General features: G+C 39.9%; 3 protein-coding genes across 4 annotated transcripts; 1 reads left to right on the top strand and 2 right to left on the bottom strand.

The window, feature by feature from the left end:
- Nucleotides 1-429: 429 nt before the first annotated feature.
- On the bottom strand, nt 430-4,173 carry six9 (SIX homeobox 9). Of its 2 annotated transcripts, none has more exons than XM_067594818.1 (3): nt 3,744-4,173; nt 2,352-2,512; nt 430-666 (listed from the first exon to the last, which is right to left on the bottom strand). In XM_067594818.1, exons 1-3 carry the CDS (start codon nt 4,134-4,136, stop codon nt 528-530), a joined length of 693 nt encoding a protein of 230 aa, XP_067450919.1. In that variant the 5' UTR covers nt 4,137-4,173; the 3' UTR covers nt 430-527. The 2 variants fall into 2 exon arrangements, with proteins under 2 accessions (XP_067450919.1, XP_067450920.1); XM_067594819.1 differs by having other exon boundaries at nt 430-657.
- Nucleotides 4,174-4,650: 477 nt separating this feature from the next.
- On the bottom strand, nt 4,651-14,985 carry six5 (SIX homeobox 5). Its single transcript, XM_067594815.1, has 3 exons — nt 12,634-14,985; nt 8,653-10,190; nt 4,651-7,720 (listed from the first exon to the last, which is right to left on the bottom strand). Exons 1-3 carry the CDS (start codon nt 13,404-13,406, stop codon nt 7,038-7,040), a joined length of 2,994 nt encoding a protein of 997 aa, XP_067450916.1. The 5' UTR covers nt 13,407-14,985; the 3' UTR covers nt 4,651-7,037.
- Nucleotides 14,986-16,727: 1,742 nt separating this feature from the next.
- On the top strand, nt 16,728-22,055 carry tbcb (tubulin folding cofactor B). Its single transcript, XM_067594814.1, has 7 exons — nt 16,728-16,918; nt 17,416-17,575; nt 17,774-17,917; nt 18,250-18,346; nt 18,650-18,841; nt 19,571-19,643; nt 19,753-22,055. The coding sequence occupies exons 2-7, from the start codon at nt 17,456-17,458 to the stop codon at nt 19,865-19,867; spliced, it is 741 nt and encodes a 246-aa protein (XP_067450915.1). The 5' UTR covers nt 16,728-16,918; nt 17,416-17,455; the 3' UTR covers nt 19,868-22,055.
- Nucleotides 22,056-22,354: the final 299 nt, after the last annotated feature.

The raw sequence follows: 22,354 nt of genomic DNA, 5'->3' as shown, positions 1-22,354 counted from the left end.
ATTGAAGTGAAAATACATTGAATGTTCTTTTACACCATATAAATGGTGTAATAAAAGTCTGCAATAAAGTTAGAATGGTTTTATTTGGTTTCTGTCAGACTTTGAAGACATCGTGGGAAGTCAAAAATGCTGGTAGTCCCATTTTATCTTCCCTTCCCCTTTAACACGTTTAAGAACGTTATCTGTATAAACGTTCCCATGCCATGTGGGAATATTGTGTTTTAGGATGAGTGAGAGTCTTTTTTTTTTCCAAAGCGTGGACATCACCACAGAGCTTTACAGCACATCTGTGAGCCGGTATGTTGAATTGAATCAAACCATATGATTCTTACTTTTACTGTCTGTCTTGTATGGCTTATATCTGTACATGTTTAAGTCATGGTGTAATGTCTGCTAAGTCATGTTTTGGTAATAAAATTACTGAAACCAGAAAATTGACTTTATATTCAAGAAGGAAAAAAACAGAATAACAAATATAATCAAAAAGAAACAACCAAGTAATAGAAGTGCTGACTTGGATGAGGCCTTCACATGTGTCGTAGAGGAGGTGGTGGGTGACAGAGAGGTGGAGGGCAGCGGTATTGGAGATTTGGGCTGTCTGGAGGTGAAAGGTCATTGTTAGAGGAAGTGACTCCTGAAGTTCCTCCAGAGCCAGCTCTTTGGAAACTGAATAAAGAGATGAAGAGCATCAGCAAAGTGCACAGTATTCATGATGTGTTGAACCAAATTGTTAAAGGATGATCACAATTTTTCCAAGTATGTCTTAAAATAACAATCAGGTGCTCAAACGAACATTGACACATGTTTTTCTCGCTGTAATCGTTCCTCCTGTTCATACTGGTCATTAGAGGATCCCTAAAGCACTTACAATGTAAGTGATGAGGGACAAAATCCACAAGCCTCCTTTGCGAAAATGTATCTGAAGTTTGTATTATGTATAAAATGTATTTGTAGTTTATTTGAAGCTAAGATGCAGCTTCAGCTGTCCAAATAAGTCAAATCAAGTAGATATCTTTCAACATTACAGTCATTTCAGTGCCGAAGTCCCTCTTTTTGTTACTATCCTTCCTCTGAACAGGAAAACACTGTCTGTCGAGACACAAAGAGGGAAATTTCTACTAAAAAGTACACTAACTGGGAAAGATATCACTTTATTCGACTAACTCGGGGGGCTGAAGCCTCATATTATCTTCAAATAAACTTCACTTACATTGAAAGCACATATGGAGGGAATCCTCTAATGACCAGTATGAACAGAAGGAATGATACAGAGAGGATTGTTTCAATGTTCATTTGGGCACCTGACTGTTTAACACTATTGTGTTAAGACAGACTTGAAAAATTGTGAACCTATCCTTTAAATTTTGCATCATGTCCTGATTTGATCACAAGATGGCGCTGTTATTCTATATAAAGACAATAAAAGTAGCCAAAGAATGCTCTGTGTTTGAACACAATGTTAAAAAATTATACCTTCAGACTACTGCTGGAGCAGGTTGAACTAGAAGTTTAGCTAGTTCTCATGTATGTGCTTTATAGATGGTAATGTGGCGTTAAAAGAGAGCCTTACTTAAAGGACAGATCCACAATGTTTCAAGTCTGTCTTAAAACAACAGTCAGGTGTCCATATGAACACTGAACGAGGTTTTCCTCGCTGTAATCATTCCTCCTGTTCATACTGGCTGTTAAAAGATTCCCTTCAAATGCACTTTCAATGCACAATCCACAGTGTGTACACACAGTCATTTTGTGCAAAAATGCATTTAAAAGTTTATCTGAAGCTTATATGAGGCCTCAGCAGTCTGAGTTGGTCATATCAAGTGGATATCTGTCACATTTACAGTCTTTTTACCATACAATTCCCTCTTTGTGTTTCCTCAGACAGTGTTTCCCTGTTGAGCTGCGGTGGATAATCAGCTCTGATTGGCTAAACAGTGAATTCACCGTATCACTCTGCGGTTATCCTAACTTGCTGCATTAAAGGTGCAGTGTGTAGAATTTAGTGGTATCTAACAACAGACTTGTCAGAAATGGAATATAATCATTAATGTGTTTTAATTAGTGTCTAATCACCTAGAAATAAGAATCATGTTTTCATTACCTTAGAATGAGCCCTTTATATCTACATAAGGTGCACATCCTCTTCCACGGAGTCAGCCATGTTTCTACAGTAGTCCAGGATGGACAAACCAAACACTGACTCCAGAGAGGTCTTTTCATGTTTTTCGCCAGTTTTGCAGCCACCGTAGTGAGGGGTTTTCAGTTTGTTGCAATCTGCAACCTCACCGCTAGATGCCACTAAACCCTATACACTGCACCTTTAAAATGACACAGTGCCCCCCGTGACTGACCTGCTACCGCCCATGCTTCGGTCCCTTTGCCTGCGATTCTTGAACCAATTGCCGACCTGAGTGGTTGTCAGCCCGGTGGCTGCTGCCAGCTCCCGCCTCTCCCAGCTGGAAGGATAAGGTTTACGACGGTACCACTCCCGGAGCATACTCCGCGATTTTTCCTGTTTATAAATTTAATAATTTAAGCCAAGTCTATATGTTATTCATATGCAAATTCTTCCAAAAAATAAGACAGGCCTAGCTCTCAAAACCCTCAGTTAAGGTAAACTGAGGGTTTTGAGAAGAGGAGGAAAGTAACTAAATAGGCCGACATTTACTCTGATAAACAGATTTGTGCATCAGAACTTTGTTTTTTCTTTTTTCCTCTCTCATTAATCATCTCACCACCCCTCAGATTTATCTGGTGACCCTTTGGAGGGGCCAAACATGTAGGTTGGGAACCACTGGACTAAACTAGCTAACTGTCTATAAAGTAGTTCAAACTAGCTCCACCTCCATCAGCTACAACAGTAACATGCTGCTTACACACTGATGCTTCAGTATTAATAATCTAACGATGTCATATATAATAATATATCAGTCAGATGGACCAAACCACTACTTTTACTGCAATACTTAAAGTACATTTTGCTGCTAACACTTATTTACTTTTACCCAAGTAGGATATTTCAAGACTTTTACTTGTAATGGAGTATTTTTACTTTTACTTAAGTAAAGGTTCTGAATACTTCTTCCACCACCGGTAACTTGGATTCCTACAATGGCGGAAGAAAATACTCAGATGCTTAAAAGCAAAAATATAGTGATATCCAAGTGTAAAATTGCTCAAGTAAAATTCCTGCAAATTTTTAATCAATAGAAGCACAGAAGTAGTATCAGCAAATAATACTTTAAGTATCTCTTTCAAAATAGTCCCTCAGTTGTGAATAAAATGAAATATTATGATGATATTATTATGTAAGCAGTATTTTGGTTGTAGCTAGAGGAGGTACAACTTTTTATACTGTTGAGTTGATGTTAATCTATAACAACATCATATTTTAGAGGATGATCATTCGACTAGCATGTATAATCCAAATCTGCAAAGTAACTAGTAACTGTAGTGGAGTAAAAAGTACAACATTTCCTTCTGAAATACAGTGAAGCAGAAGTATAAAGCAGCATAAAATGGAAATACTCAAAGAAAATACAAGTATGTTAAAACTGTATTTACAGGTATGTACAGCACTTAAGTAAATGTATCCAGTTACTTTGCACCACTGGTATTTTTAGTCTTCCTTATGAACATATTAATTTGGGGCTCAATTAAACCCTGTAAACACAACCATAAGTCTCTTACTTTATATCATGTACCAGAAAGTTAAATAAGAGCACATAAAGATTTTTTTCTACCTTGAAACAGTAGCTTGTCTCCTCTCCATCCCAGATGGTGTTTGGTAGAGGGAACTTTCGTCTGACTCGATACTTCCCCACAGCACCCAGTGGTCGGCCCCTCTGCTTCTCGGCCTCCATGTAGTGGGCTCGGAGCCAGAGCTGCTGCAGGAGCGGGTGGCTGCGTGGGGAGAAGGGGAAGCCCTCTAGCAGGGTGTAGAGGTCAGTGAAGCACCCCTGGTGAAAGGCCACTGCGGCTTTAGCCTTCAGCACACTCTCCAGCTCCCCAGGGCAGGAGGAGGCGGAGAGGGAAGGAGGAGGAAGAGTACGGAGGAAGCCAGCGAGACGATCCATGCAACCGCTCTGCAGGAGGACCTCGCACACACAAGCCACCTGCTCTGCTGTGAAGATCATCGCTGTGGAAACAAGAGCGGTGGTCCCAAAAGTCCTGAAATAAAAGTTAAACCAAAGGCTGCGTGGAAATATCCTCTAACAGCTTCTCTTAAGTTGGTGCAGCAGAGAGCTGGAGGCTCTGCGGAGCACTGTGGATGAACAAAAACTAAGTGAACGTGCTTGTGTGTTTATCGTTACTCATCATGCCCTGGCAGAATGGAGTCACAGGTAACCTGAGACCATCGGGGTTAAAACAACACACCATACATCCTCCCTTCTCTTGTACAAACACATGCATACACACCGCGTACACCTTTGATGTTGTATTGGCGTTCAGCCAGTCAGAGAGCATGATGGTTTGGTTGCACGGGGTGGGGTGGGGGGGGGGGGGTGGGGAAGCATTTGAATAAAATTTTCTTGCCAAATTAGAAGCAAAATCCTCTGTCAAATAGTTTTTGTGCTAACAATAACTCACATTTCAGAAATGTGATGCCTGTAAACAGACAGTCCCTGAATCATGACATGCACGGAAAAGTTTTGTAAATGTCGTTTATTACAATATCATGTAATATAAAAAATAGAATGCATTTTAATACAAAAAAAGGAGAAAAAAAAAGAAACCTTGAATAACACAAATTATCCCTTTCAAAACCTTTAAAAAGTCAATGAAAATACATTATCTTTGGTTAAATCTGGAGTCATATACTTTGCGTGTCAGGTAGGACAGTAAAAACAAATCCCACCCTAAAAACAAAACGGGTACAAATGTGCATAAGCCCACACAGGCTTCAATGTCTACATACTTTGGTAAGAAATGGCTCATACAGAAAACAAACGCAGGCTACCATATTTTACATACAAGGACACATTTCCCTTTACCCCTAATTTAAAATTCAGACAAAAACTTGATTTGTCCAAGCCATTTAATAATCTTTCTGAGGGCCACTGGGAACAAAAATGAAAAATTTCATTAACATGTGGTGACCTATTTCAAAATGTAGCTTCAATGACCTATCAGCCATCAAAATTGATCTGAATACCTACAGTCTGAGATTTAAAACCTCAGGTAGCACAACAGCGTGACCTTCCAGGTGAAAATGAATATCATTTCCTATCTGCGTTTTTCCACGAGGACTCATTTTCTTTCAGTTAAAACTAGAAAACTGATTGATACATGCTTTAAATAGATTAAATGTACAAAAGAGACAAACAACAAATAGACTAATAACAATACAAAGGCCATTATTGTAACTAGATGCGCCACTGAAGTGTATTTTTGTGTACCATAAATGGCCAAAGGTTTGACCGCTACCTGCGTTATGACAGTGGAAACTCATACGACGATGAGCGTTTTAGGTTTAAATTGAAGGAGTGATTCCGTCGATTTTCAACAGATTTAGTCAGAAAAATCAGCATCCCGTTTTCGATTTATCTTTTCAGCTGTTATGTCAGGTGAGAGTTATTAACTTCCAATGAAGGTCTCAGGTCCACAGTGAAAATTTCTGAACAGAATAGAGTCCAACCACTGTCATAACGACACGGCGATGCAGCGTAAACATTGTGTGAATGAAATGTGCAAAATATACAAATATAGGAGACTGAACTGTGACCATGCAGCCAAAACTGTCACGTTACATTTAACTAAAGATCAAACAGACACAGAAATATGGGGATTCAAAGAAGTCCATATGAATCCAGAAAATTTGGTCGGGTATATAGAAATTGTCAAATGATGTAAAAACTCAAATCATTTTAATCAAAACCGTCAAACCTGTAAGCTTTAATATAAGGCACTTATCAATATCAGCAAACTGAGATTTTGGATGCAATTGACAACAAATATTTAGTGGGATCACAGCGATCGATTTAGTGTAACGCACTACTATGCTTCATTTAAAAGCTCAGTATTTTAAAGCTTCTTTCATCTCCCAAGTGTACTGGCTTCTCGCCTCAGCCACATAGTGTCCTATAAAGAACTTAACATGCATTGCATAGAGTATAAAACTGTATTTCCTGTGTTATATTCTTATTAATGGAGGGCAGCTTTCTCACTTGTAGGTGCAAACAGTTTGCACATTTCCACCCAGACTTCAGAGACTTGTAGTAATAAAATACTGCTGTATAGCCCTTGAAGCTATGTAAGAGAATCACTTATTTATGGTTTCACATAAAATTCAACCAAGTTGATTCAGTACATGCTACACCCTATTCCTGGAGTGTTGCTAGAATATTATATTCAGTCTGTGAACAAGAAAAGGAAAACCAAACGCCACTGCGCGCTGGATCAGATTTATTTCTAGATCTGTGCCTTTCCCAAATAGTCTGTTGAACAGCTATTGTGGTGGATCCACAACAAACTACGGCTGCCATAAAAAACAAACAAAAAACGACAAAAAAAAAAAAACAGGCGTCTTTTTCCAAGTACAGCTGATTTTCATCCGCAGTCTACAAAACTGCAGAGAAGAGCTGAGAAAGTGGGCAACCAGGAAACCAAGATGTGGGCCAAGCACATTAATCCATGTTGGTTCTCCTGTCTGGATCTGATAAAGCAGATAAGGCACGTATGGATTTAGTCAAAACTTTTTCTCAGAGGAATATTCCCTATGCCAGTTAATATGATGCTTAACCAGTAGGTAAATATCCCGTATAACCCTGCCCATCCATGTGAAATAGAGCTGCGGAGGATTCATTTTAAAAGTGCCAGCTGAGGCCATGATGGTATCAGGCCTCACTGAGAGAGCATCGTTGTTCAACACGTCAGAACCTAAACATACTGCAGAAGACATGTCGGTCTTAGAGGATTGACAGTGTGGAATAAAAATCTTTTAGATCACTAATAAAAACAACAGCGCAATCGTTCATCTACTGTATGTTTCATTGTTTTTTAGCGACGTGGGGTTGCCAAGCAGCAAGGTAAACAGTCTACAAGCCCAGCTCATCGTCCACAGGGACAGACTGGAGCTGAGTCAGAATCTTGGAGTCCCCGTCCATCTCCTCAGGATTTCCTAGTGGTGAGTTGGCTTCTACATCCTGCTCCGGAGAAGGGCTTCCCAGAAGCAGCGACTCTCCTCCAGGTAGGCCTAACAAAGCTGGGTCTACAGGTAGGTCCCCCTTCCCGCGGACGTCAAACAGAGTTAGACTAGCCGAGGTGGAGAGGGGCACGGGGCTCCAGGCCGGCTGGGACAGCTGGGTGCTGGGTGTCACTCCGCTGTACATGGGGCTGAGGGCAAGCATGCTTTCTGGAGTGAGAGTGTTCGGCGTTGTGGGGGCGACTGAATGGTCCAGCGGATGAGGGGAGGGGACGGCGGGGGTCTGGCTGGTTGCAATCCCAGTCTCTGTAGCACAGTACGGTGGAGATGAGCTGATGAAGTTCAGGGGGGACGTTGTAAGGCCGCTGGGGGTTTGGCCTGAGGTGGTTGAAGGCTGGGAGGCTACAGGGAGGGTGGAGGGGGTGAGGACGGGACTCAATCCATTGGCAGAGATGGGTGAAGCCTCTGGGACTGGTTTCAGAGGCAAACTGGTGAGTTGAATGCCCGCTGGGATGGTCAAAATCAGCTTCCCTTGCTGGACACTCAGGTAGGGACTTCCACCCAGGAGAAGGTTCCCTACAGCGGAGATAACGATACATTTATGGCAATCAAGACTGTTTAACACAACATTTAAACCATTTAAACAGTATGACGTGTTGCCTCATTGCAGTGTCAGCTCTTTACTACTCATACATATACCAAATTATTTTACAGATGTCAATCAGGCATTAATATGTCTTGATATTGTGATTATTTTGATTTGACAACTGATGGTGTGAATATCATTTTATTCTACAACAACAACCTGTTCTTTTCCTCAACTTTCCACAGTGGAGGCTGTTCTGTTGTTTTATGTCTGAACATATTATTTTACTTTTTAAGGCAAAGCTTCTTTTGTGTCTTATGTTACAATGTTATGTGTAGAATTAGCCTATTGTCTACACAGCACACATTCATGTTACTGTAGAGCTGAAACGATTAGTCAACAACAATGAATCAACTGAAAAAAAAAAAAAATCAATTGGCAAATATTTTTCAATTGATTCATCGTTTCAGATATTTTTAGACAAAACAGCGTCTCAGTTGTGAGGATTTGCTGCTTTTTACGTGATGGTAAACTGAATATATGCAGGTTTTGAACTGTGAGACAAAACATGAAGAAAACATCACTTTGGGCATTTTTCATTATATTGACATATTGACATTTTATAGACCAAATAAATAATCAAGAAAATAATTGCTAGATTGATCCATGATGAAAATTATCAGACGTTGCAGCCCTAAAGACTCTTTTTCAGTGTGTGCTATTTCTATTTATTTTAGCCACCTTAACATCAGCTAATCCATGTAATTAAATACTTGGTAGTAATACTAAGTAGTATCATGTATCTTCAATATAAATCATTAAACAAAACAGTAACTGCCATATTAAGACTGAAAACATGCATCATTAAATAAACACTGAGGCATAAACTTTGTACAGTTGCAAACTAATGAATTCAGTGTACCTGGAGAGGCAGAGGGGAGCTGAATGATCCCAGAGTTGAGCAGCTGCACACCAGGGGCCACACTGGTCGGGGGACCCACACTCTGAATGGGCCTCAGCTGGTTTATCCTGAGGGGACCCTGTGTGACCCCTCCGGCTGCAGGAGCTGACGTCAGGATCTGTAAAGGCACTCCAGCAGAGGGGATGGAGAGAGAGGGACTGGCGGGTACCACTTGGGGGAAGGAGATGGTGGAGGAAGGTTGGATGGAGGAGACTGGAACCAGTTGAGGCATGGAGAGGGGGACTAACTGTGCTGGTGTGGTGCCTTTACCCTGCGGGACTGGGACCACTTGAGTAGGGGAAGAGATGGAAATGACTTGTGGCACCTGGATTTTGCTGGGTGTGGAGTTTATGTTTTGGTCTCCCAGTTGGTGTGTCACTCGCTGTGAGAGCTGATTACTGGGAGGCTGTGAGATAGAAACTATGGTTGTGGCACCTTCAGCCAGCGTGGTTGAAGCATCCTGCTGCTGTTGCGCCAGTCTGTCACTTGCGTTCATTGTCTGCGGGCTTTGGAACGGAGGAGGCGCCGAGGTGAGGGGGGATACTGGGACCAATTGAGGGCACTGGGAAACCTGGGCTCCTGAAGAGTGCTGCACCAGCTGGGATACTGGTATACCCTGGATGGAAGGCACAACCTGGGGCAGAGAGAAGACCTGAGGGGTGGAGTGGCTGGAGGAAACCACAGTGCTAGAGGGGGTTAACTGGGAGCCAGCGGTGGCAAAGACGACATACTCCCCTTGCTGACTGGGGAGAGACACGGCAGGGCTGGAGATGACCATGCCTGTTGATGGCATGGATCCTGGGAGCGTGAGGGACTCCTGGCGTTGGGCGTTTTGTGTTAAAACCAGTGAAGGGAGGCTTGTCGGGGAGGACAGAGTGGGCGAAGAAGGGGATAAAGATGACGAAGAGGAAGACATTGTCTGGCTGCTGCCTTCTGATTTGGTCACCAATTCTTCAGGGACAGTGATGAAATCCAGAGCGTTGCCACCGTCTGTCTTAGTTTGCATAGGAAGAGAGATGATTGACGGAGGGTTTGAGACCGGCGTGGTGTTCGTGCTAAGAACGACTGCTGGAATACTGTGTGTCTTGGCCTCCATGGCTGAAACCTCCTGACCTGCCACAGAAACTGCTTGTTGCTGCTGCTGCTGCTGCTGCTGCACACTGATACTCGGTTTGGTTATTACCTGAGCCCCGTTCAGTATCAAAGGAGAGTTGGCAACAGGACTCAGTGTGACTGTCTGGCAATCGCCCAAGCTTAGCCCGTTGATTATGACACCAGCTCCAGTACTGGAAATCAGGGAATTTCCATTGAGTAGTAATGGTTGAGAGGCTGTGAGGAAGCCACTGGAGCCGTTGAGGATGAGCTGACCTCCTGTGCTACCGGAGACTGCCGAGAGAGAGATGATGGAGGCCGTGGAGCCAGCGGCCTCCTCCGGTTTGTCAGGGGTGTCGTCCATCATGCTCGCCTCATCCTCAGTGCTGTGGTTTCCATCAGACTCACTGAAACAGAAGAACAGTAAAAGGATTCAAATAAAAAGATGTGCAGATGTGTGTAGTTTTAGAGGGTTGGGCACAGGAATAAATTCTCCTCAGTGCTGACATTTAACACAAGCTACTTTTTCCCCTTTATAGTTTTCTTATCGTGTGCATGCTTTGAGCTTAACCTCGCACAAATGGAACGTAACAGGATTGTAAATAAAAACACATTTCAACATTCCTTTGATTTCTGTGATTTTAGTCAAGGGTCTTTATTAGAGCTGCAACGATTAGACGATTGACAGGAAATTAATCAACAATTATTTTGATAAAAGATTAGTCGTTCAGAGTCATTTTTTTAAAGAAAAAAAAGTCAAAATTCTGTGTTTCCAGCTTCTCAAATGTGAATATTTTCTGGTTTCTAAAGTCTTCTATGATAGTAAACTACATCTTTGGGTTGTGGACTGTTCGTCAGGACAACAGAAGACATTTGAGGACGTCACCTTGGGCTTTGATCAACATTTTTCACCATTTATGGACATATTATAGATCAAACAACTAGTCGATTAATTGAGAAAATAATCAACAGATAATGAAAATAATTGTTAGTTGCAGCTCTAGTCGTTATGCAGTATGTTTTTTTTAGATAAATTATGACTTTAGTAATAATTACATGGCATAAATCAAGAGAATTATGATACATTTGAACAGGACTTCCTGTTCTTTTAAACACAGGATTTTGCATGGCAGTATCTAAACCCATTTTTTGACTTTCATTATTGTCTGAGAATTTGTTAAACTCACAATCACAGCAGCTTAGTTTGAAATCCCTAATGAGAAAGCTTCACTGTGTGTATATATATTGGCATGTTACTTTGTAGTAATTGCAAAATAAACTGATTTTTATCTTCTCAAAGCAGCCCATTCTCCAAAAATAGTAAAAAGTAATCCAAAAATACCATATGTGTTCAATGTGTTGAGTAAAGTTAAGTCCCAGTGACTTCAGACTCCACGTAGGTCAACACGTCTCTCTCCCATGAAATTTAAACTGAGATTTAGCTCTAATTTATCAAACATTAACATCTGGTTTGCAGCAAAATGAAAAACAATAATGAACTTTAAAAAGGCACTCAAGTTGTTTCTTCAGGAAGTATTTCAATAACTGTTTAATATCTTAATGATTGTTTTGATAAATATTATTTTTATAGTTTCTTTTAGGGCGTCTTTGTAACATCTCTCAAGAGACTACTGACGTAAAGGTGTATTTTACCAACTCTGACACTTTTGCATTGTTTATGGGTACTGCCTGATAAATAAACCAATAAATAAAGAAATGTTATCAGGCAACTAAAGTGGTTTGTGTAATACTAGATTTGCAGATGTTACATTTTCATAATAACATTCATTACTAGAGTCAGCTATCGATTTTAATACAAACATAAATTTTGAAACCAAGCCAATTAATTTTTTCAAAATACCATCTATTTCATGTGCAACATCTGGGGAAAGTTCTCTACTAACGACACATTTTTGCATGCGTAGATTGAAATTATGATACAAGCTCTATCTCTATTTGCTCGCCTGTGTGCTGAATAGATTTTTCAGTGGTTAACTTGCGGTATGCTGGCAAAGATACCAACCATTCTGATTTATTATTAACCCTGCTCATCTTTTTCTGGCCCCCTTTAACAACCACATGCTACAGTTTATCAGTACAGACGGGAAGACAAAGCTGGATCTGATTCCTAGAAACTCGTTTAGGCCTGTTGTTGGTTAATGTGTGTTAGAAAGTACAGCAGCCCGCTCCTGCATAAAGATTGACGAGCTGCCAGACCACCACAAAGCCTCAAGTCTGATAAGATAAATCTGCTCTGCATACACACACACACACACACACACACACACACACTCTGCATGATGGGATTTTAGTCCGTGTGAAAACTATTTAGGAGTTGTTTTTTTTGTGAGTCCCTCCTCCCACCCTCACCTTCCCTGGTATAAGGCTTTAACCTCGGGTAGCCCGGCTCTGCAGGCCCATGCAGCAGTGCAGGGTTTCAGGAAACCTGATGGTGGGGGCCTGGATCTCACATTTCATAACAAAGCAACATGCTCTTGGTCTCAGACCTGTGTGGCTTCACCGCTGTCAGCTCCTCTGTCCTTATTCTTTACTGGATGCAGGACTTTGCTTTTGTTAGTTTCGATCATTTGATGTGCAGTGTGTGCACACTTTTCATGGAGGCTGTGCTGGCCTGTAAGTGCCTTGTTTACCATTCAGGTTTAGGTCTGGTAGTTTCAGTGATTATTCAGAGTGATTTGTTATGAAACACAACATAAAGTCTCAAATAAACAAATGAAACTTTAAGGTAACTTTTGCTTAGATTGTGACTTTTGAATCTTATCAAACCAGAGTTAGAAATGAGTGTAATGTGTGAAATGTGTCTGCAGTGTTGGTGGTGGGATGCCTTGCCTCTTGCTCTGGGTCCCGGACGGGGTCCTGTCCCTCTGCCTGCGGTTCTTGAACCAGTTGCTGACCTGTGTGAGGGACAGTCCGGTGACTTTGGCCAGGTTTTTCTTCTCATCCGGAGTCGGGTACCTGTTGCTCTTGTAGCACTCCTTCAATGCGTTGCGAGACTTCTCTTTGAAGCAGTACACGGTCTCCTCTCCGTCCCAGATCGTTTTGGGCAGGGGGAACTTCTTCCTGAGCCGGTACTTGTCCACGGCGCCCAGGCTGCGGCCCCGGGACCTCTCCGCCTCCTTGTAGCGGGCTTTCAGGTAAAGGTCCTGCAGGAACCCGTGGTTAGACGGCTGGAAGTCGTGGCTGTCCAGGATGGCGTACAGCTCCTTGAATTCTTCCCGGTGGAAAGCCACCAGTGCCTGGGCCTTCAGCAGGGTCTCGTTGCCACGTAGCAGCTCGGACGAAGGAGGTATGGTGGATAGAAATCTCCACAGGCGATCCACATTGCCCGCCTGCAGAAGGGCCTCGCACAGACATGATACTTGGTCAGTGGAAAAACTCAGAGCCGACTTCTGGAAACTTTGGAGTAATTGTTCCGAAACTTGGACCGGATCTTTCTCGTCTTTGTAGTCAGATGCCGCTGGCTCCTCTGGGCTGTTCTCAGATTGTTCTGTAGACTCCAAAGACAAGGAAGCCATTTTTACTTTAACTTTTTTTCCTCCAGTAGTTCCTCCTCCTCCTCTCTCTCTCCCTCCCTCCCATTCTCCGCCAACCGACCAAACCATGAATGTGCCTGCAGTCTACCAGCAGTCAGTCAGTCAGTCACGCCCCTTTTACCAACCTCATGTGGTCTCTTTGTCAAAAGTTTTGCTTAATTAATACCGCTCAGACAACAGATGCACCAATAGACATGTTAGAAAAATATCTCTACAATACAAGGAAAATAAATCCACGTGGAAAACCTTTTTGAAACTCTTTTTTTACAGACATCAACCGGGCATGGTTTGCCCCCAGGATGCGAGCTACACGGGAGCCAGCGGGAGTTTCATAATAATAAGACATGAGCTTCCGTGGAAACATGATTTGTGAAATTTTGAGGGTGGTTTCCAAAACATTGACTATATGCTATTTTTGACACGCATTTCTGCTTTTCTGTATCTTCATCATCATGAATCATGTGTAAAACTAGGCTATTGTTGATGTATGATTCATGCATGAGGATGAATCATCACTAGCCTAATTCATCAAAAACACAATTGATGAAACACAGTGTCAGAAAGGTGATGATTCTACTTTATGTTTATTATTGAGGTCGTAGTGGGTGGTGGTATAGTGGAGTGCATTATAGTGAAAAATGTCCCTAATATTTTGCCCCCCTCGTGTATGTTAATGGGGTGGACAAAATATTAGGAACACCATTCAATATAACGCACCCCTTTCTGACAATGTCAACAAAAACTGAAAATGTATCAGCTTCATAAATGTAGAATTTTGTGGCAGAGCTGTTGTATTGGATTGTATTAGATTGCACAGGTGTTCCTAATAAAGTGGCCCGTGATTGTATATAATCAGTTTGAAAAGGATAATTCTGCATAATGTCTACTTTTATGTTTGATACAGTTTATATAATCTGGTTCTGGTTGGTCATAAACCCCTTGAATGTGAACTTTTACTTATTTCTTTGCATCTTTTCAATACTATTGATAAGACTACAATGCTATTTTTCCTATAGGAGTTTGTAGTATAGGTAAAACAATAACAAAACAACAAAAAAACAATCACACACTACTACTCTGAAAATAACTGCACCATCAACAACACATATGGTTCCTTTTTAATGGCAAATTTCTAGATTCTTGTAAAACACAACAACAGTACAGAAAATGTGCTCTGACAGCTGATGTTGATCTGATGGCTTTTTAAGTCTTGGACTGTTAATTCAGACTGTAAAAACGTTAAATTTCATATCAGGGACAAGTTTTAACTCTGACGATCCCTGTAAGAATTTGAGAAATAGCTTTCAGAAATAGCTTCTGATACATATTCCCACAACAAACACTATTTATAATGTGTAATGAGTTAGACATCAACAACACAGTCTCTCCATGTTTGTTCAGGTGGGACTTGTTGTCATCCCAGTTTTCCAACCGGATCCTGTGGTTTTATTTGTCTGGGGTGGTTTCCCAATGCAAATACTCTCAGTAAACACATAATTAAGGCTACACTAAGACAGCAGGTATAATTTGAGGTGACAACACGGAAATATTAGCAACAGATATGCGCTGTGCTTATTAAAGGTGCTTATTATTTTGTCTATTAAGGCTGCCAAGGGATTAACACGTTGAAGTAAAGAGTCTATATTGAACTGTGATGTTCAGAAAATGAATGACTTACCTTGATTTTTTTTTCTGTTATAATGCTTTAAACTGAAAGGTTACATTAGTATATGAAGTCTTTAGACTGAACCTCAGATACTGGCAGACATGACAGATATTAGCATGTTCTTTATAATATAATACAGTAAATGTGTACCACACATACATGAGTGTGACCTGCAGATGAGGTGTGAATGAGGCCAGGCAGGTTTGCAGACCTCCATCTCCATCAACAACCATAGGAATGTAATCTTCGCTGTCGGGCTGCAGGCTTGTCTCGACCCCCCTCCTGACCGGTGTTTAGTTGTAGCCCTCAACTGTCTTTGATCTTCTCTTTTCTGCCCAAACATGCTCTAGTCTGCTCTCTATGCTTGAGGAAGTTTACTGTAGCAAGTCCGTGATTAAAGATTAGGCTTGTTTTTGTTTTCTAATAGTTTTCTAATATCTGAAAATTTCTATCAAAATTGCAGCAGGACAAAATAAGATGTTCTCTGAGAATTTACTAATGGAGTATAATGACAGATCAAACAGATTTTAGTCTCTTACAAATTGCTTTCAAGCTGCAGCAATGTGGTTTAATATCCAGAACACACAATATGTTATTCTATACATTAAAGGATAAGTTCACAATTTTTAAAGTCTGTCTTAAAACAACAGTCAGGTGCCCAAATGAACACTGAAAGAGGTTTTCCTCGCTGTAATCATTCTTCCTGTTCATACTAGCTATTTAAAGATCCCTTTCAAATGTGCTGATGGGGCCCAAAATCCACAGTGTGTCCACACAGGCATTTTGTGCAAAAAGCCATTTAAACGTTTATCTGAAGCTAATATGAGCCTTCAGCAGTCTGAATTAGTCATATCATTTGGATATCTGCCACATTTACAGTCTTTTTAGCATCAAATTCCCTCTTTGTGTTTCCTCAGACAGTATTTCCCTGTTGAGCTGCAGTGGAAGTATAGTAACTAAAAGAGGGACTAAAAAGATTAACATTGAAGGATATTTACTTGAAGCTTCATATTAGCTTCAGATAATCTTTTAAATACATTTTTGCACAGAAGGAGGCTTGTGGATTTTTGCCTCCATCATTTACATTGTAAGTGCGTTATGATGGGATCTTCTAATGATCAGTATGAACAGGAGGAATAATTACAGCAAAAAAACCTATTTCAGTGTTCATTTGTGCACCTGACTATTGTTTTAAGACAGACTTAAGACTTAAAGACTTAAAATTGTGGACCTTTCCTTTAAATCAATGTGTAAAATTGGCTGTTGTAGACCAGATTTACTCATTAGGCTGAGTTGAACAGATATATGTTGGTTATTACAGAGTCATTAACTTCTAAGCGATAGGTAACCTATCCGGTTGAATCCTCTTTTATTACAATATTCCTCTTAAAAATAAACGTTTTTCAGTCTTCATTGTTTAGACCGTAGATGTATTAGTACAAAAATATATATATAATTATATATTATATAGTATTAATTATATATTATTATATATAATATACATCCATGGCATGATCCATGGTTTAGACTGGAGGATAGCGCCTCTGTGTGGTCACTTCAACGGTCGCCTTTACTCCTGTCTGATGATTGGTTATCACTCGTGTCAATCTACTGGTTTCACCGCCCCTTTTTGTTCGTATCGTAACACCATTGGCTGAACTCATTTGCTCCTCGATGTGATTGGTGTTTTCCAGGCGGGGGGGCGACTAGAAGGAGCTAGAGCTGGGCGTAGCAGGAACTGTTAACAGTCTTCAGGCACAACCACGCAGCGAATCTAGTTGCACCATTTTTCTCCATAAACATATAACGTAATAGTCATGGGTTTATCGGCGGCCCGGCGTTAGATCGTGATATAAAGACGGACGGCAGTTTCCACAGTGTTTCTAAATACCATCGAGGGAAAATAAACGTACTTGTAAGTAACTATGGCAACCTTTCCGTGTAGCCGAGGGTCTTATGCGCAGCCAACGTGATTGTGCTGCTGCTAGCCACACAAACAGCTAAAGAGCAAGCTAAAATTACACTTAAACGATCATATTGGATAAATAGAGTAAACTTGAGAGAGAAAGGTGGTCATACACGTACGTAACCTTTCACTTCAATACCGTAGGATGTTGTGCTAAGTGTGCTATGCTAGGTAAAAGAAAGGAATGAGAAACAACTAACTTCTGTGTATGTGTATGTAGGCGTTGTCCTCGTTTTTGCAGGTCATTACAGACACTTTATCGGTATTTCATTGCAAGGAAATAGCTTGAATCAAAGTTACATAGCTTAGTTTATGTCAGGTTTAATATTAGGAACGATCGATCAGGACAACAGGAAACTAAATGCACAGTATTTGTTTGTCACTGTGAGATGGTGTATCAGTTTCAGTCACATTGGTTAATATGTCACATTGTGTACTCTTTTCAGTGTTTCAGTGGACAATAGCTGTGTCAGAACAGTCTGGATCATGGACGGTGGAGTGATAGTAGTTACCAAACCCACTGTGAATGTGCGCCTCACAAGCACCATCTCCTCATTTGAGGTGCAGCGCAGGTTCAACAGAGGGATTAGCATCGCAGATCTGAAGGTGAGTCTCAGTTTACTACGCAGTGCACCATCCAATACACATGTCACAAAGTTGGCTTTATTGTTGGTTTTTCACAGACCAAGCCTACACTTTAATTTCTGCCCTTTTCATGTAGAAAGTGGCCAGAGACCTAACAATAGCTCGAATGAATTCATACTCATTGTAATACCTACATTATTTTGTTTCTACTGTATAAAGGGGAAACTGGAGATGGTTATGGGTACGCCTTCCTCCTGCATGGACCTGGAGTTGTTCAGTGTCAATGACAAGTTCCTGCAGAAGATGGATGATAATGAAGCCATGCTGGGTTCTTATCCTGTGGATGATGACTGCAGAATACATGTATGTACATAGCTTTGCAATCTACATTTGCTGCCAATAGACTAGGGCAAAAACTTAAGATAACATACTTTTTAGAACAATAAGTTGTGTGGTTTTTACATGTTTCCTCAAGACCGATGCTTGGGAACTTTTCATTTATTCAAAGTTTACAGGTAAACATTTGTGCATTATCTTCATGAATGACAAGAATATTTTTCCTGCACCACAAAAAATACTGCTTGTTTCAAGCTTTAGGGATTTGTACTCATTGTGTAAAACATACTGGTACTGCCCTTTTTAAAAAATAAAAAAAGAATCTGTCTCTCTCATCCTGTATCTAATTTCTTGTACAGGTTATTGATCGAAGTGGAGGTCAATTGGGGGAGTTTTCTGATGTTTCCAAAGTGGAGAAGTTTGAACTCTCAGATGACGCTTATGAGAAGAAAACAGGTACAGTCAGTGTTTCTTATTAATAGCTCTCGAAGCATTAACTTATTTTGTTCCTGTGTTTTGATAGTAAAGAAATAAGACACATTTCATTAATTTTTATGACCAAATGGAGCTAGTGCAGCTGCAAAGTATAACATGATAGTTACACAATAAATACAATATTGAAGATAATTACGCCTGAGTTGCCGTTACTTATAAAGATTAATTATTCAACCTTTTTTTTTGGCAGAAGAGCTTCTGTGGCATTTACACTCAATTTTGGAGTATGCTCTGTACAGTACTATCCAACTTTCTTTCCCTCAGATACAGCAAGGTCATTCATGAAGAAACAACGCGTCGGTCGCTTCAATGAAGAAGAAATGGCCAAGAAGAAAGCTGAGAATGCTGCACGGGAGGAGGAGCAGAAGGTTGCTGCTGATGCCATTTCAGTTGGCAGCCGATGCCAAGTGCAGGTCTCTGGGCAGCCCACAAAGGTTGGCACAGTCATGTATGTTGGTAAGTGTGGATAAAGCTTATCTGGTTTTCGTACTCTCCAGGACATTGGTTTAAATCCTGTGCTACTGAGGATTTTCTGTCTAACAGAGCAGCCTTTGTTGTAATTTGTGGTGATGAAAACCCAAGTAAGGCAGTAGCAATTTAGCCCTTTTTTATCCATAGTCCCCCCAGTTTTAGGGGACAAAAAGTAACTACTGAACTGCCTGCTTAAATACTTCTGGTGTGTGTTTGGTGTGTTTTTGTCAAATTTTGCCCAGAAAATCCTTCATATTCTTTCTGATGTGGATATACGCAGCCTCAATTTCAATCTTAAAGTCAGCACTTTAACAACATAGTCATTGTTTCATCTCAGATACAATCTGCTGGAGTTCTAAGAACAAAAACTAATACATAATGTCTGGTTGTTCATTTTGTTCAGTGAAAGAAAAAAAAAGAATCACCACTCTCAAATTATTTACGGTTTGCTCTAGATAATTTTTACTAATAGCTTGTAATTACCCAAATTTATGGCATATTAATATCAGCTAACACAGTAAACTGGTTAAAATACACAATCTCACTTACAATTAATGACTGAAAATGAATAGACTATAAATTACAAATTTACTATTGTGTCTTCTCTTTTTATTACCAGTTTTAAATGTTTATGAAAGCAGAGAATTCATAACTGAGCTGACAACAATGAGAGTTGTAGCTGGTGTAAACAACGTTGTTCTGTTTTGATAACAGGCACAGCAGATTTCAAGCCAGGCTATTGGGTGGGTGTGAAGTATGATGAGCCACTGGGAAAACATGATGGCAGGTAAGAGTACAATCATGTCTTTGTCGATCGTGTGAATAGACTTGTCTTAATTTTTTTTTTTCGCATTTGACCCTGTCTTTTTTTTTTTTTTTAAATTATGTCTCCACAGTGTTGACGGGAAGCAGTACTTTGAATGTGAGAACAAATATGGTGCGTTCGTGAAGCCCCTGACTGTGACTGTTGGAGACTTCCCTGAGGAGGATTATGGTTTAGATGAGATGTAAGACTGTTATGTCACCCTGTCAAAGAGGTAGAGTTTTTCTGCCCTGAAATTTGAGCGTCCGCCTCAAACTCTTATCCATTTACCAACCAGAGATAATGGAAAGTCATTGTCAGCGTAACAAATTATTATTTTTTGTTTGTGTTTTGTGCTACTCTGGATGGCATGATCCAAAGAGTGGTGTCTGAAGGTCTTATAGCCTCAAGTTTCCTCTCCTAATGCCAAGGCAACGTGAAAGAGATGACTGCCAGATAGTACATCTCTTGGTGTGCTGGATATGATAATAATACAGGTAACCTCAAAAGAGGAGCTTAAACCAGCGAGGTTTAATAAAGAAGAGATTTTTTTGTTGCATCTAGACAGCATAACGAAGTGTAACACACTTCTGTTCAATTCACTTAACTTGCTTTAGTTGTACTTGTTGCTCCCAAGCTTTCTCACGATGGGAGTCTTCTGTGTAATCTAACATTCAGTTTAAATAGCGGCTTCATTTCTCCTCATTTAGTTACATCAGTGTGTGCAAAGATAACATACAAAGATTGTATATAACTATTTATAGTTAGCTCTAGTTTTAGCATTTTTTTTTTTTGAAGACTGTAAATTGCTGAGAGTGGTCCCAGGATTGGACAACTGTCTACTGAAGGAAAAATACCCCCTAAAATACTTTGACACTAAAAATAAAATCAAAATAAGCAGTAATGTACCTCGTTTACCTGGCTAACATGCCGTCACATACATATCTCAGTGCTCAGTGCTATATCAGTGCTCAATGATCGATTTCAGATTTTCGTTTTGATAAATGATATGAATGATAAACCCACACGTTTTTATTCACAAACAACTGACGGCTAAGAAATTCACAGTTAAAGAAGAAAGAAGAAACAACAGATCCACACCAACAGTAGCATCAGTAGTCCACAGAGAAACACAGCTGTTAGATGTACCTTCAGCTTTTTTGAATCCTATTATTGCAGTGATTGCTCTTTACAAACTGTAGATGTCCAAAAGTCCAGAAATAACAGTGTGAAAGTATCAAAGGGTAGATTTTTCCTTTCTAACAAAGCTAGATTTCCTAAATTTAATTTTGTGTTGTGTGTAGTGTGTAAACAGTCCCTTTTTAAGGGTTCCATGTGGATATGAGATGTAATTCCCCTTATTTTTCTGTGACTGAATTCTTCTTATTAAAAATTATCTGCACTTGAAATGTGTCCTGCTTATATTGAACCACTGAAATAAAAAATTGAAATGGTGAAGCTCAATAATCTGTATAATCTCTTTCAAATCAAATGTATCCACTTAATTTAAACTGAGCTCTCTCATGTATAAATCAATGGCAAAATCCAAGAATAAATATCTATAGAAAGTGTATTCTGAAAAAGCTCTCAGCTGCTTGTAGCTGCAGTACATCTTGCAAAATTATTGGACTGGATGCTGAATCTAATCCTTAGACTGTCCCAATCTGAACTATGAAATGAATCTTTAATTGTGCTAAAATTAAAACAACAACAACATTGAATTTCAAGTAGTACTTAACAGGCAAAAATTTTGAATTCATGCATTTTTATTTTTTTTTAGTTCCATGTGGGCACGACACATTAAATTAGATGCAATTCAAATACAATCACTTACCCCTTTATACACATGTTCTTCATCCTGTGGCATCACACAAGTTTGTATTTAGTCGAGTGGCTTAAGTTGTAAGTCCTCTAGTGGAGGTGTTGAACTCAGAAATGTACTTATGTATAGTATGTTTTCCATCCGTAGCACAAGTAAAAATGTATGTATGCAATTTACAATGTACCTTTTTATAGGTATGTTTTTGACCAGATACTCCTGACACCTAATACGTCATCAAGATTATATTTCGAAACACAAAACACAGAAGAAACTCTTTTAGTTTTATTTTATGTGTTTTCTGTTCCTGTAGCTACATGTTAAAACACATCATCTTGTGTTCAGTCTTTCAGTCATCTAACAGTGAGAATGTAAATCACTCACTTTATAGTCTCCCTCTCCGTTATACTTACAACACTCAGCTTTTGACAGGGTGCATTTCAAATGAATGATATGCCTTAATTACGCTTTGTTTTATTACACGCTTTCCCGTCCTCTGAGGTTTACAGAAGAAATTTGTTGTTTGTGGTTTCTTTTCAATAGAAATGTCATCAGCACACAAAATACAGTGTTGTCCTCCTTTGCTCGAAAAAAACTGTCAGTCTCTAAGGTGCTTGTGTTACTATGTGCCAAATGGTAATACATTACAATAAAAATGATTTGCCAGTATAATTGCTTATCAGATTGAGTTTATTTGTTTGTACATGTAACACAATATGAACCATATTATGTTTTTCACTCATTATTCACTAATGTCTGAATACAAAACACTATACATCTCATGGACAGATTGGATTCAATAATATATGTATATGAAAAACAAATCATGGCGTTTGTTGGAAATATGTAGAGTATATATGCAGAATATTAATTATAA

This window comes from Thunnus thynnus, chromosome 7, assembly GCF_963924715.1.
Source record: "Thunnus thynnus chromosome 7, fThuThy2.1, whole genome shotgun sequence".
In the NCBI taxonomy this organism is placed as follows: domain Eukaryota; kingdom Metazoa; phylum Chordata; class Actinopteri; order Scombriformes; family Scombridae; genus Thunnus; species Thunnus thynnus.
Note: the sequence above shows the minus strand (reverse complement) of the source record. Positions and strands in the feature narration are given on the sequence as shown.

What these genes read in the sequence shown, in the direction of transcription:
- six9 (XM_067594818.1), bottom strand. Translation starts at nt 4,136, where the DNA reads ATGATCTTCACAGCAGAGCAGGTGGCTTGTGTGTGCGAGGTCCTCCTG. An exon ending in AGACAAGCTACTGTTTCAAG is followed by an intron (nt 2,513 to 3,743) that starts GTAGAAAAAAAT and finishes ATTTATAAACAG; the next exon opens with GAAAAATCGCGGAGTATGCT. An exon ending in CGAAGCATGGGCGGTAGCAG is followed by an intron (nt 667 to 2,351) that starts GTCAGTCACGGG and finishes CTCTTTATTCAG; the next exon opens with TTTCCAAAGAGCTGGCTCTG.
- tbcb (XM_067594814.1), top strand. Translation starts at nt 17,456, where the DNA reads ATGGACGGTGGAGTGATAGTAGTTACCAAACCCACTGTGAATGTGCGC. An exon ending in TTAGCATCGCAGATCTGAAG is followed by an intron (nt 17,576 to 17,773) that starts GTGAGTCTCAGT and finishes TACTGTATAAAG; the next exon opens with GGGAAACTGGAGATGGTTAT. An exon ending in CTGGGAAAACATGATGGCAG is followed by an intron (nt 19,644 to 19,752) that starts GTAAGAGTACAA and finishes ATGTCTCCACAG; the next exon opens with TGTTGACGGGAAGCAGTACT.
- six5 (XM_067594815.1), bottom strand. Translation starts at nt 13,406, where the DNA reads ATGGTTTGGTCGGTTGGCGGAGAATGGGAGGGAGGGAGAGAGAGAGGA. An exon ending in TCCGGGACCCAGAGCAAGAG is followed by an intron (nt 10,191 to 12,633) that starts GCAAGGCATCCC and finishes CTTCTGTTTCAG; the next exon opens with TGAGTCTGATGGAAACCACA. An exon ending in GCTCCCCTCTGCCTCTCCAG is followed by an intron (nt 7,721 to 8,652) that starts GTACACTGAATT and finishes TCTCCGCTGTAG; the next exon opens with GGAACCTTCTCCTGGGTGGA.